The 12504-nt window shown below is 38.2% G+C and overlaps 1 protein-coding gene across 1 annotated transcript in view; it reads left to right on the plus strand.

Annotated features, from left to right (window-relative positions):
• Positions 1-1141: 1141 nt before the first annotated feature.
• LOC145979610 (uncharacterized) overlaps positions 1142-12504 on the plus strand; it is a 100598-nt gene continuing 89235 nt past the window's right edge. Inside the window, exons 1-2 of the mRNA XM_083112576.1 lie at positions 1142-1201; positions 2516-2673. Of these exons, the coding sequence (XP_082968702.1) occupies positions 2537-2673 (137 nt within the window). The 5' untranslated portion in view covers positions 1142-1201; positions 2516-2536. The remainder of the gene's footprint in view (positions 1202-2515; positions 2674-12504) is intronic.

Below are 12504 nucleotides of genomic sequence, written 5' to 3' on the forward strand. Positions count from 1 at the left end.
GGAAGAAGGTGTTAGAAAGAGTGGAAAGGACAAGAGAGAAAGAGGAGAGGAGAAGGGAGAAAAATGAAGGAAATGGAGCGTGAGATATTCTATATGAATGTCTCTTCACATTCTATATGAAAGTAATTATGTTTAGCCTTTTAGGTGAAAGTACAGTTGGAAAGTGAAAGCCACCTGCTAGAAAGTTCCTAACAACTTTCTAATAGTCTGGAGGGAGTAATGTTTGTGTATATATAATGCCCTTTTTGTGTATCTTGTTACTTTTGTACATGATACAGAGTCTGATGAAGACCTTGCTAGAAGGTTGAAACGTTACGTTTTAGTTTATGTTTTTAATAAAATAAATTACTGCCTTGGTCAGCATATTTTTAAGTTTTTATAATATTCAAATTAAAATCTTTCATGGCTCGAGGGGGGACCATGGCCCCCCTGCCCTTCCCCCTTTAGTACGGGCCTGACATACGCTATCATTACAATATACGTGACTTAGTGATAGTGAAGCACGGTTAAAATACTCTCTTGCTTATGATTAGAAAAATATAATTTCATCTGATGTGCCTCAAGTATCTGATGCATCTAATCATTGTGTAATTTCAATTTTCTTGCCCTTTTGTTTTCACAAATTGGGGGTCCATACAGGTTACAATGTCACAATAATCAAATCTTCATCAAATTAAGGTTTAAAGTACCTAAATTTTAGTGCTTCGGGCGATTTTACTTGGAATCAATTTTTTGCCCTGTGCAAATTGGTGTGTCCAATAAATTTATATAAATTCACTCAAATTCAACCCCCTTCTTTTTTGCAGGGATCTTACATGGCATCGTTAAATTATTAATATTATGTAGTTCTAATTTTTTATTACCAGACTCTTTGTGTTTGTTTCATCCCATTAAGAATGTAACCCAAATTGGAAGGGTTTGTTTACAGGTAATTAGACATGTAGCATGTTCAAATGTGATCAAAACCAATGTTGTGCTTGCACCCAGAATAGTGCACCCGTGTGCATAATGAATGAGATAGTAATTCTCAACTTGTACGCGTAGTTCGTATTGTTGCTGGGATTTTTTTATTTGGAAAGGGTAACAATCGAGGCAACACTGAAGAGTATCCACGCTAACCAACGTATCAGAATCATAACTCCAAAAACTCCATAGTACATCCCAGTGTCGTAATTCCCAGTAACTATCTAATCGTCAGAAAGTAAATAAGTGTTATTTAATTTTCAAATAATTCAAACTAAAGCAGTACCACAATTTGGAAATATTTTGCTTTTCTGGGAAAATGTTGGTGGTTCCCTAGAGAAAAGTGTCGATATGCCCATGCCCCTAGCAGAAATTATATATATAAATACACACATACACATACATATCTTTCCTTAAAATACAATACATAAACAGGAAGTAGGTTTATGGGTTTCAATCTGAAGTGCTTCAATTTTCAACTCTGAGACTGTACTCTGGTACAGGCTTCAATCTCAATGGTAGCTGAATGGTTAGCGAATGCTAAATTTTCTACAGATCAATAACATCCCTCTTTTCGTGATCGACGGAAAAATCACCGAGGTATCTCAGATTTGTAAAAAACATGTTAAAATTTGTCATGAAATATAACTAGTGGAAACACAAGCAAGAAGCCTACGCAGATCCGCAACTCCTGTGCACCACGCTCCCGCTAGGAGGGGGAGGGACATAGCGGTGAATGCTTCCTTATGGTCCGAGCTGAACGGAAGAAAGGGAAGTTGCGTGGAGACTTTTCGCCGAAGGTTCATTTCCTTGTGGTCGTTCTATATCAGTGAAAGGTTGCCAAAAACGGGCGTGAATAACTGAGAGGGGTGATAACTAGGGAACGGATGATTATTAGTTACTTTCATGCCGATCATTTGAGATATGTATTTTAGACCCAGTGGCGGCGATTGGGTTCCAAAACTGGGGGCACAAGGTGCCTAAACTGAGAGGGGGCAAGGACAAAGTTTACTTTCCCTAGGTCGATAGTGCAGGGGCAAAAGTGGCAAAAAGTGGGGAGGCAACTGCCCCCTAATCACCGCCACTGTTTAGGACATGAAATCAAGTAAAATGAACACACTTTGTTGCACATTTCTCTTTGAAGCATTTCCTTCCTTCCTTTCCTTTCATTTTTTAAAATTTTACAGAAAAATAAATGATTATCACTCTTCTTGAGCAGCTACATAAAATCCTATGGTCTCATTTTGTAGAGCAGAACCAGAGCTTTAAAATGGTGTAATACAATCACTGCAGCCCCAATAGTTCCCATGATAATGTAGTTTCTCCACATATACGTAAGGATCTCCTGAGCTCAAAACATCAGCGACTTACATTCGAAAACATAGAAATGTTGAGCGTAATCCAGTATAACAACTTGCTTGAAACGCAGCAAATGCCACGTTTACTTCCTAAACATTGGTTACTCTATGTAATTATTACTAATTATTACAATTGTATTAAGTGTGATAGAATTAAAAAGTATGAATAATTGAAAATTTTGTTGATTTTCCAGAATTTGGCCTGTCGTCCCAAAATGGAAGGTACATTTAATCGAGACCGTAAACAGAAGAACGGTGAGAAGTGTAAAGTAATAGAAGATAATGATAATGATAAGACTCTTCCTGAAGAAACGGAGAAGCGAGACGACACCATGCTAGTTTCCGAAGACCAGTAAGTACCTATTATTATTACAGATTTTTTTTTTCCGGGTCCCAAAACCCCACGAACCATGCACGCATAGCCCCACACACCATTTACGGATAGCCCCACAAACCATTCGATTAGCTCCACGAACCATGCACGGATAGCCTCACAATCTATTCATAAATAGTCCCACGAACCAGTCACGGATAGCCCCACAATCCATTCATAAATACACAAACCATTCATAAATAGCCCCACGAACCATTCACGACAAGGTTAGGTTAGGTTCTGTTAGGTTAAGCAAACATAGTTAAAATTGTCATGTTCTGGGAAAACAATGGCGTCATTGGAAACACTGACCGGGGGTTACGTCATCGAACGCACGGAACATTTGGTTCACGTAGTGGAAGGTAATGGAGGCAAGAGTTTTTGTGCATCGCAGAGATATTAATGTCGAAAAATACATGTTTTACCAACCGAATAAATTGAACGAAGGGAGAAAACACTTCCACGACCTTTCAAAAGTCTACAGAAACTCAGTTACGTAAGTACTTTCTCCTGTAAAATTGAAGAAATGTGTTTTGCCTATATCAAACTGGGTAAAAGTTCGGTATATCGGAGACACATTTCTTCATTTTTACGCAAGAAACTACTTACGGGGAAATGAGTTTCTCTAAGGTTTATAACGTTCGTTGAGGTATTTTCTTTCATCGTGGAATCTATTTGACCGGGAAATCATGTATTTTGCAACAGAAATATCTCACCGACGGACAATTGCCATTGCTTTCCTACGTGAACTGGAAGCTACATACTTTTGATGACGTAGCCCCCTCTCAGTGTTTCTAATCCCCTTTTTTTAACTATGCTTGCCTAACCTAACGAAACCTAACTGTACCTTATCGGAAATGGTTCGTGGGGCTATCCGTCAGCTACAAGTGCATGATGTAAATTTTTCGCATGTGACGAACGAACACGATAGTAGGTATTTTTCTGTGAATAATGTTGGAAACACTGCATACCCACAACATGAGTCAAAATGTGCCCGCCATAACGTGTGTTACGGAAGCAAAGAAAGGAATCAAAAAATCACTCTGTATGTGAAAAATTGTCTTTGTTTTCGTGTAAAAAGCATAATGGCACCTTGAACTATGTTCCGCAATACACAATTGGTAAGTACGAACCATGCGAAACAGAAAATGTCCGATTTTAATGTGTCTCCGATATACCGAACTTTTACCTCAAACGGTTACCGACTAATACATATAATAAAGACACTCAACTGATGTATTCCTTGCATAATATACGGTACTTGCAGAGAGCCTGCAATCAGGGGTATATCCAGGATTTTTCCCTTGGGGAGGGGGAGGTGCTGGAAATTTTTGGGGGGTGTAAGTTTGGGGATGTTAAGTGCATATTATGGACCGTTTTTAAAATGTTTGCTCTAATTCAATTTGTTCATAGATGTTTCCAAAGATTAACCCCCCCCCCTTCAAGTAACATTTCAGAAAAAAAAATGTCAAATGCAGGAAAAGATGGAAAATAGATTTTTGTGATAATGTTAACATTTCAATATAACGTTTCGAATATTGCTTTCCGAAAATGTTCAGTACTTGATTTAATCAATCGTTACATAACACACAAGAGATGACATTGAAAAACACAAAATTTAAAGATATTATTACCAAGAATAATTTCATGCAATTCTTAAGCTAGTTAAAAAGAAATTAGAAACATTTCGGCAATATTTTTTAACTGTATTTGTATGGTTGTTGTCGTAGGTGCAACTCGGAGTTCATTTTGGGGGGATGTCTAATTAATCGATGAAATGTCAGTACATGGGTGTATGCGTGCTTGCCTGTCTCAAGAAGTAGTAATAAGAACAGATATAACATAACTCTTGAATAAATAACCAAATTGCAAGCGAAGTGAGCAAGAAAATTTTTAGAACTATTTGCAAACTGATTATGCATATTATTAATTAAACATGGTGACAGCATCCCACGATGGTTACTCTTTACAATCTTGCTTTGCTCGTTCGGCGTCCTCTTTACCTCAGCACATGCCCTCTGCTCCCTGCCCACTCCTGCTCTAGATTCAGTTAGAAAATATGCAGAAAATTACTTATTTATTTATTGAGAAAATTCCAGATACAGCACAGGTAGCCATTTTACATTGAAAATGTCAACAATGAAAAAGCAATAAATAATGGGAAAAAAATTAAGAGTAAAAAACCAACATAAAAGTGAATAGCAAATGAACAAGAAAATAACATAAAAGTGAATAGCAAATGAACAAAAAAATAAGTAAAAGATGGCACTATGTGATATTAATTACAAGCATTTCTTCTGATAGAAGACCGAAAGGCAAATTCGGAGGAAAATACGATCAATACTTGAGGGGAGTTCATTACATTGTGTGGGAAGCGTGAGATCTTTTTTGAATTTCTAGTCTAGGTTTTTTTGTGTAAAATAATCTTGTGTTGCGTGTTGTGCGCATAGGTACTCGAAAGTGGAATTCTTCAAGAAGCGTGTTGCAGCGGATGTTGCCATTCACAATTTTCTATAAATAACTGAAATCATTCTGCAAACGTCGCTGATAAGCAGTTTGTAAGTTTAGAAAAGACAAGAGATGCGGAGATGAAAAATTGCGTAATGAGGGAACCCTGTGACGGACTATAGCTAGGAAGAAGTGAAAGACTGAATCGATTCTAGAGAGCTGAGTGGGACACGATATGGACCAGACGGGAGAGCAGTATTCTATTATTGTGGAGATGAATGATTTGAAGTACAAAGTTAGGGCTGAGATGTCACTAATTTCAGTGAAACGGTAGAGTAAACCTAAGAGACGCATGGCCTTTTTTGTGGTGCATAAAATATGTTCCTCAAATATGAGCTTTTGGTTGAAAACAATGCCTAGGTCTTTTGTGAGAGGATACTGCTTTGATGTTATTGCCAGAGATGGAGTAAGATGACTTTAACAGATTTTAATAGTTCTATGAAGCGAGTGAGTTCTAAATTCTGCTGGTATTTTTAAATATCTGTTTAAACAATGACAATTTAAAATATAGTGGGAAGTTGGGATGCACGTTTGATAGACACCTGGTATTGCTTTCGAGTCCTCCTCCGTAGCTGAGCGGGTTAAGGCGTTCACTCGTCTTGAGATCGTTCGCTGCTGGACGGCGTAGGTTCGAATCCGGCTCTGGTCGGAATTTATTCGGCCTACGTCGTGAGGAAATTGGGGACCTTCGAATGAGTAAGCGTAATCCGGTCCCGGAAACCTACTATAACGGCTGGGGATACGTCGGGCTGACCCCCCGACCATTCCCATACTGGTTGAAGATCTCCACGCTTAGAGGTGACGAAGGAAAGCGAGGGAGGGAGACCGGCAGTCGGTAGGTATGCCTAGGCCCTTCAGGGCTGTTGCGCAAAGAATTATTATTGCTTTTGAACGAAATCGGTCAAGTAATTTCATATTGAAGTATTACGCGTATACCGTTACAAAACTTTGGAATATACGCTTGCCGCTATTGAGAGTGTATCTTTCAAATACTGAAGAACAGACTCTAGGGAATTAGGAGTTATGTGAGACCTTGCCTTAAAAGAAAACTAAATAACATGTGAAAATAAACGCATGGCATGTTAACTGCAAAGGGAAGGCAAGAAATTTTTAATAGCATTCCTTTCACTTTTCAACACAATGAATCAAACGAAATTTTTCTCTCCACATTTTCCAGCAGGCAGTGGCAAGTGCCATCGTGCCCCACTGCTGCGCTTATGGTCAGATGCAAATTTGGGACTAATGTAAATTCAATTTCTTTCTTATGTTTAATTCATTATACTTTCTTAGCTTCCTCTGAAAAATTGGGAAATGCAGTAGCTATGACCACAAAAAAGGGCTTCTTTCGATAGGCTTCATGTCTTCATATTTTGTCGGAATTAAATGCAATTTCAGTTATAACTAGTTTCTTGTGTTTAGAACATCAAATTAAAACATGAAAGTCTTTGGCCTTTTCCTCTTCATTCTAGAGCATTTAATTGCCTGGGAGCTAAGGACAAATGGGCTGTCGAACAAGCAAAATAGATAAAAATAGAAAAGCGTTAACGTCGTGGTGTCCTGTGAAATTACTGGCATCCTATTAAATTAAAGTTGTTGTCAGTTTGTAAAGAGATAGATTTAGTAAAAATTGTCTTCCTCTTTTTATGTAGTCGGTTCCCTGGCATAATGACATATTTATTTTTTTGCAACTTTTAAGAGGAAGCAAAGGAAGTATAAGGAATTAAACACACAAATAAATTTAATTTACATTAAGTTCCAAATTTATATCTGACCATAGGCGCACCAGTGGGGGCACGACGGCGCTTGCCACTCACTGCCTGCTGGAAAACGTGGAGATAAACATTTTGTTTGGTTCATTGTGTTCCTTGTGCTGGAAAGTGAAATAAATGCTATTCAATTTTTAAATAATTGAAAATAAAACATTACCTCAATTTAGAAGTGAAAATTCCTTGCCTTCCCTTTGCAGCTAACATGCCATATGTCTATTTGCACATGTTTTTTTCGTTTTCTTTTAAGGCAAAGATACACATGACTCCTAATTCCATAGAGTCTCTCGTTCAGTATTTGAAAGATAAACTCTGAACAGCGTGAATAGTATTTTCCAAAGTTTTGTAAGGGTATAGGACTTCAATATGAAATTGCTTGACCGATTTCGTTCAAAAGCAATACCAGGCATCTATCAACTTGCATCCCAACTTCCCACTATATTTTAAAGTCTTCATAACCATGCTCTAAATATATAGTTTTATTACTTTATTTCAGTTTGTGAATCATTGTTTAAATAGAGATTTGAAAACAAGAGCAGTATTTGTAACTCACTCGAAACATAGAACTATTAAAATTATATATATGCATATTTTCTAACTGAAGCTAGAACAGGAGAGGGCAGGGGGTATGTGCTGAGGTAAAGAGGGCGCCGAACGAGCAAAGAGTAAACATCGTGGGATACTGTGAAATGAAAGTATTGTCGCTATGTTTAATTAATAATATGCATTATCAGTTTGCAAAGAAATGGTTCTAAAAATTTTCTTTCTCGCTTCGCTCGCAGTGTATTCATTTATTTAAGTCATATTATATCTGTATTCAAACATGCAAGCGCGCGCACACACATGCTATGCATTCTCACTGATGTTTCATCGATGAATTGGGCACCCCCTAAGATGAACTCCGACTTACACCTACGACAAGAACCATACAAATACAGTTCGAGTATTGCGCAAGTGTTCCTAATTTCTTTATAACTAGCTTAAGAATTGCATGAAATGATTTCTGCTAATAATATATTTAAATTTTGTGTTTTTCAATGTAATCTCTTGTCTTTTGTCTGACGATTGATTAAATCAAGTAGTGAACATTATCGGAAAGCAATACTCGAAACGTTAGACTAAAATGTTAACAATATCACAAAAATCTATTTTCCATCTTTCCTGCATTTGACATATCTTTTCTACTGAAATGTTACGTGAAGGGAAGGGGATGGGGTTAATCTCTGGAAACATCTATGAACAAATTGAATTAGAAACGGTCCAAAATATTCACTTAACATCACGAAACTTACCCCCCCCCAAAAAAAAAAAGTTTCCAACACCCCTCCAAGAGAAGAATCCTGGATAAACCCCTGCTTGTGTTCACAGGCGTTGCTTCTGCCATGTCCTGCAATTTTTTTTTTAATTTGAATTTAAAATTTTGGGTGCGTCAGCAATAAGGCTATTTTGCACCCGTCACATTATACGGGGTCCACCCCCTTACCGTTACACATAACAACTCTAACGTTGCAGAACTAAAATCATAAAATATTAAAATCTTCTGACTTTCGTTAAAAGATGAGGCTGTAAAGGAGCACTCAGCACAAATAAGGACAAAACACAGGACAACACAAACAAAATTATACTGGCCATGGGGCCAGTCGCCAGAGCCTCGTTAGTCTGCAGTCCAGGGTGTACTATGTGGAAGTGAGGTTGACTATTGGGTGCACTACGTGGAAGGAGCACCCGTTACACCCAGTGGCGTATGCTGGTTTTAACTAGTGGGTAATCTCCGACACTTGATTCATCCACCCACTCCTGAAGTCTCCCTGCAAATTTACCTCAACATCCATACAGGATTTATGAATATATATGTGAAAAATTTTACCTTATTGTTGTGACCACTGTCGAATAATTGTTGTGATTGCACTTGCAGTTAATCTACGTTTAGAATTTCAAATGATAAAACAAGAGAATATAATAAATCTATAAGAAAAAACCTGTAACAAAGAATATGAAAGGAATGCGGTAGTGAAATAAAAACCCTCAATATTAATTGAAGTGTAAAATTCAAGTTACCCCAGTACCCAGTCACTTGTGCATTCCCGATTTTTGTTTTTATACAAGGAAGTTTAAGTTCAAGATCTATGGTACAAGAGATGCTACTGACCTACCTACATTAACTATTTGAAATTTCTCCGGAAAAGATCCCGTTCCAAACATTTTCGCACGCAAATATTGTATTATATCCATTCATTGCCTTTAACTTCAGTGAACACAACACTAGCACAAATACTAAACCACTAACAGCTAAACAAATATTAAATTCTCGAATCGCTACAACACGCATTCAATTCCCTGCCCCAATCTTCTATTGTGGTTCCTTCCTGCTTGACACAGAATTAAATTCCCTATGGATGTTGAAAAATTCCCTTTCCCAGCTTTATATTCCCTGCGATGCGCGAGGTTCTATAAGTTGGAATCATTGCGTTTTTTGTTTATATATTTTACATTCAAACATCTTTTATCATTATGATCATTGTTAATCTAAAGAGGGGGGAAAAGCAACTTAAATTACCTAATATATGTGTACGTATATATATAATTTATTTCTGATAGCCACCCAGCGTCGAATAACATGGGTACCTGGGGGAAACCCTGGGGGGGTAAAGGTGGTCAGGGGCGTGATGCTGATCACATCACCCCCACTCATGACCGGATCAAGAAAGTGTGGGGCGTTACCCCCACACCCCCTATACGCCTCCATGGCGTGGTGCTAAGCACAGGGGAACACTTTACTCTTTTTTTTTTTTTTTTTAGCTTTCCCTTTTAAAAATTATTCATTTCTGTGAAAGAAGTACTCTCACTGGTTTTGAAGGCTACAAAGAAAGTATTCACGCATTTTAAAATACAAAAATGAAAAAAGTAAGCATATAAATAGTTTAATTACTTCATTAATCGATTGATTAAATTGTTATTTGACGTCGCTTTTCTGTCACTTTCGGCTAATCTCTACGAGTGATGATATGACATTGATGAAGGGACATTTACAAAGAACACCCATGCCTAGACCGGTATTCGAACCCTGAAGATCTGGCGTCGAAGGGAGCTGTGCTAACACTCCGCAACGGAGGTCGGTGTAATAGTTGTTTTTTTCCTTTGACAATATCTATTGAAATAGCAGAGATCAGGAAGACAGAAGCAAACGTAAAATGAGAATTTTCATAGAATTGGTTCGCAAATGTTGTTCAGATTTCTCTGTTTCTCGCGCATTTTCAGATGTATTTTCTCTTCTTTCCTTTTCAGTACGTAATTTGTGAACCCAGAAACCTGTTTCCTGATAAATTTCCCTGTCGTAAACAACACAGCTCCTACGATACAAAGGCCATCGGGGAAGAATGGCAGAAGAGGGTGCCAGCCAAGGGAACGGCAAAGGCTCTGGGGTGGAGAGTGCGACCGATGGACTCTTTCCAGAAGGAGCTTACCCTTGCCACGGAATAACCGCGCCTGAGAAGCAGTGTTTCCTTCCCCTCCCGTCAAGGGTTTTAAAGGGAGCCGGTGGAATCTCACCCTGACGTCACCAGAATCCACCAGCTGGAGAAAAAGCCTCACGGACATTCCGCGGCAAACGGTTGAAAACATTCGCGCGCTGGAAGCAAAGAAATATGTGAATCAAAGATTGGTTCGGAAGAATATTGCGAAGAAATAAAAAATAACTTTTTAAAAAATTATAACCGGGTCATCTCCGATTACCTAGGTGACCCAGAGTATACGCCGCTGGTTACACCCCTCCTACAAAATAAGGGTGATTTGTGAATGGATGTACGAGATATCACAAAAAGTGCGCGCGGGGCCCGTTTTTATTGAGTCACCCTGTATTAAATATGCTATTATGTCAGGGAGTAGATAGATAAAAAGGGGAAGACAATTTTTACTAAATCTATATCTTTGCAAACTGACAATAACTTTTATTTTATAGGGTGCCAGTAATTTCATACGGCACCACGACGTTGAGGCTTTTCTATTTTTGTCTGTTTTGCTTGTTTAGCGCCCCCTACGTTTTACACGTCTCTTTCTAATATATAATTTCTTTTACAAAGGTTAGAACTCTTAAGGCCACAAAAATGGTCACACACATCAACTATAGACGAATAAATCACTTAGGTTCTTCATGAAATACTTGCCGTTTTATATCGAATACTCAGTCAGTAAATTTTATATTGATACTTTATGAATGAATATCCGTTGGAAGAAATTATACCTTATAACTATACATAGAGTGTCACTGCTTTTCTACTCACGACTTTCGGATTCTTTCTGTCTGGTTTCATTTTCTCTAACTTCTTCGCCCAGTTTTGCAGTCAAGTTTCAGAAATTGTTACACTAAGTAGAACGACAACACACGAACTGATTGATTGATTTGGTGTTTTAAGTCCACTTTATACAAAGTAAGGCTAATCGGGACTGGACCTACAGTTTAGAGTGGGATCCGAACCACTATGTGACTCCATCGGGTATCGAACCCGGGACCCCTTGATTACAAGGCAACAACGCTACCACTGCGCCATCGGGGAGGCACAGCACACGAACTGAGATGCTACACTGAGGCATTTGACTGTCCTCTTCTCTACCACTCCAAAATCATCCATATCGCCCAAATTAGAGAAAAATAGTGTTGCTAACCATAGCAACAGAATTCACTACAAGGAGTCAAACCTGTATCTTTCAATGTCTTCCCTTACTTTTATCGTACATTTTTCACATGAAAGAATCGAAAGGAAAATACAACAAAATGTAAATTTCATTGATTCAAGGGTTCAATTTACAAATCTGTAACGTTTTTAAGAAATATTTAAATAGGTATTCAAAGGCTGAACTGTCAACACTGTGTATGGTATGTGCCCTGGAAGGAGGGCGAGAGGTCAGTTTGACATTTTCCAGATGGCAATGTCCAGTAGCGAAGCGTGGTCTTAAGAGGAAGGAAAGCAATGCAGTACTCCGAAAAATGGGGGGGGGTATATAAATTATACAGTCCATTGCCCCAGTTTTTCTAGGAAAGAAAGGACATTTTAAATAATAATAATATATCCATGAACTCCTCTCTCAACGGCCATACTGCTAAGTTCAAAATTCTTGTCACGTTATTGATAATAAAATACTTGCTATTACTTACAGCTTCCCGTACGAAATTTGAAATATTCATTTTTTGTTTCACAAAAGAGAACACTCACTTCAACCACTCGTTCTTCCCACATAAATGGAAAATATTCCGAAAAGCTCAGAAGCTAACAGAAAAGTTATGTCAACCTCGTTGTAAAAATTAATGTTCACGGGGGAGTAATAGAACTGACTTGAAGCTTAAAATTAATTAAGCTTTCGAATAATAGGCCATTACAATAGGAATAACATGCGCGAATTTATTCGGCCTGCGTATAGGGCCGGTGGCAACCCACCATCGTGAGGAAATTGGGGAGCTCCTAGTGAGTGAGCGTAATCCGGTCGAGAAGACCTACTATAACGGCTGGGGATACGTCGGGCTGACCCCCCGACTATTCCA

The sequence above is a fragment of the Lepisma saccharinum genome, chromosome 1 (assembly GCF_977018435.1).
Source record: "Lepisma saccharinum chromosome 1, izLepSacc3.1, whole genome shotgun sequence".
Taxonomy (NCBI): Eukaryota; Metazoa; Arthropoda; class Insecta; order Zygentoma; family Lepismatidae; genus Lepisma; species Lepisma saccharinum.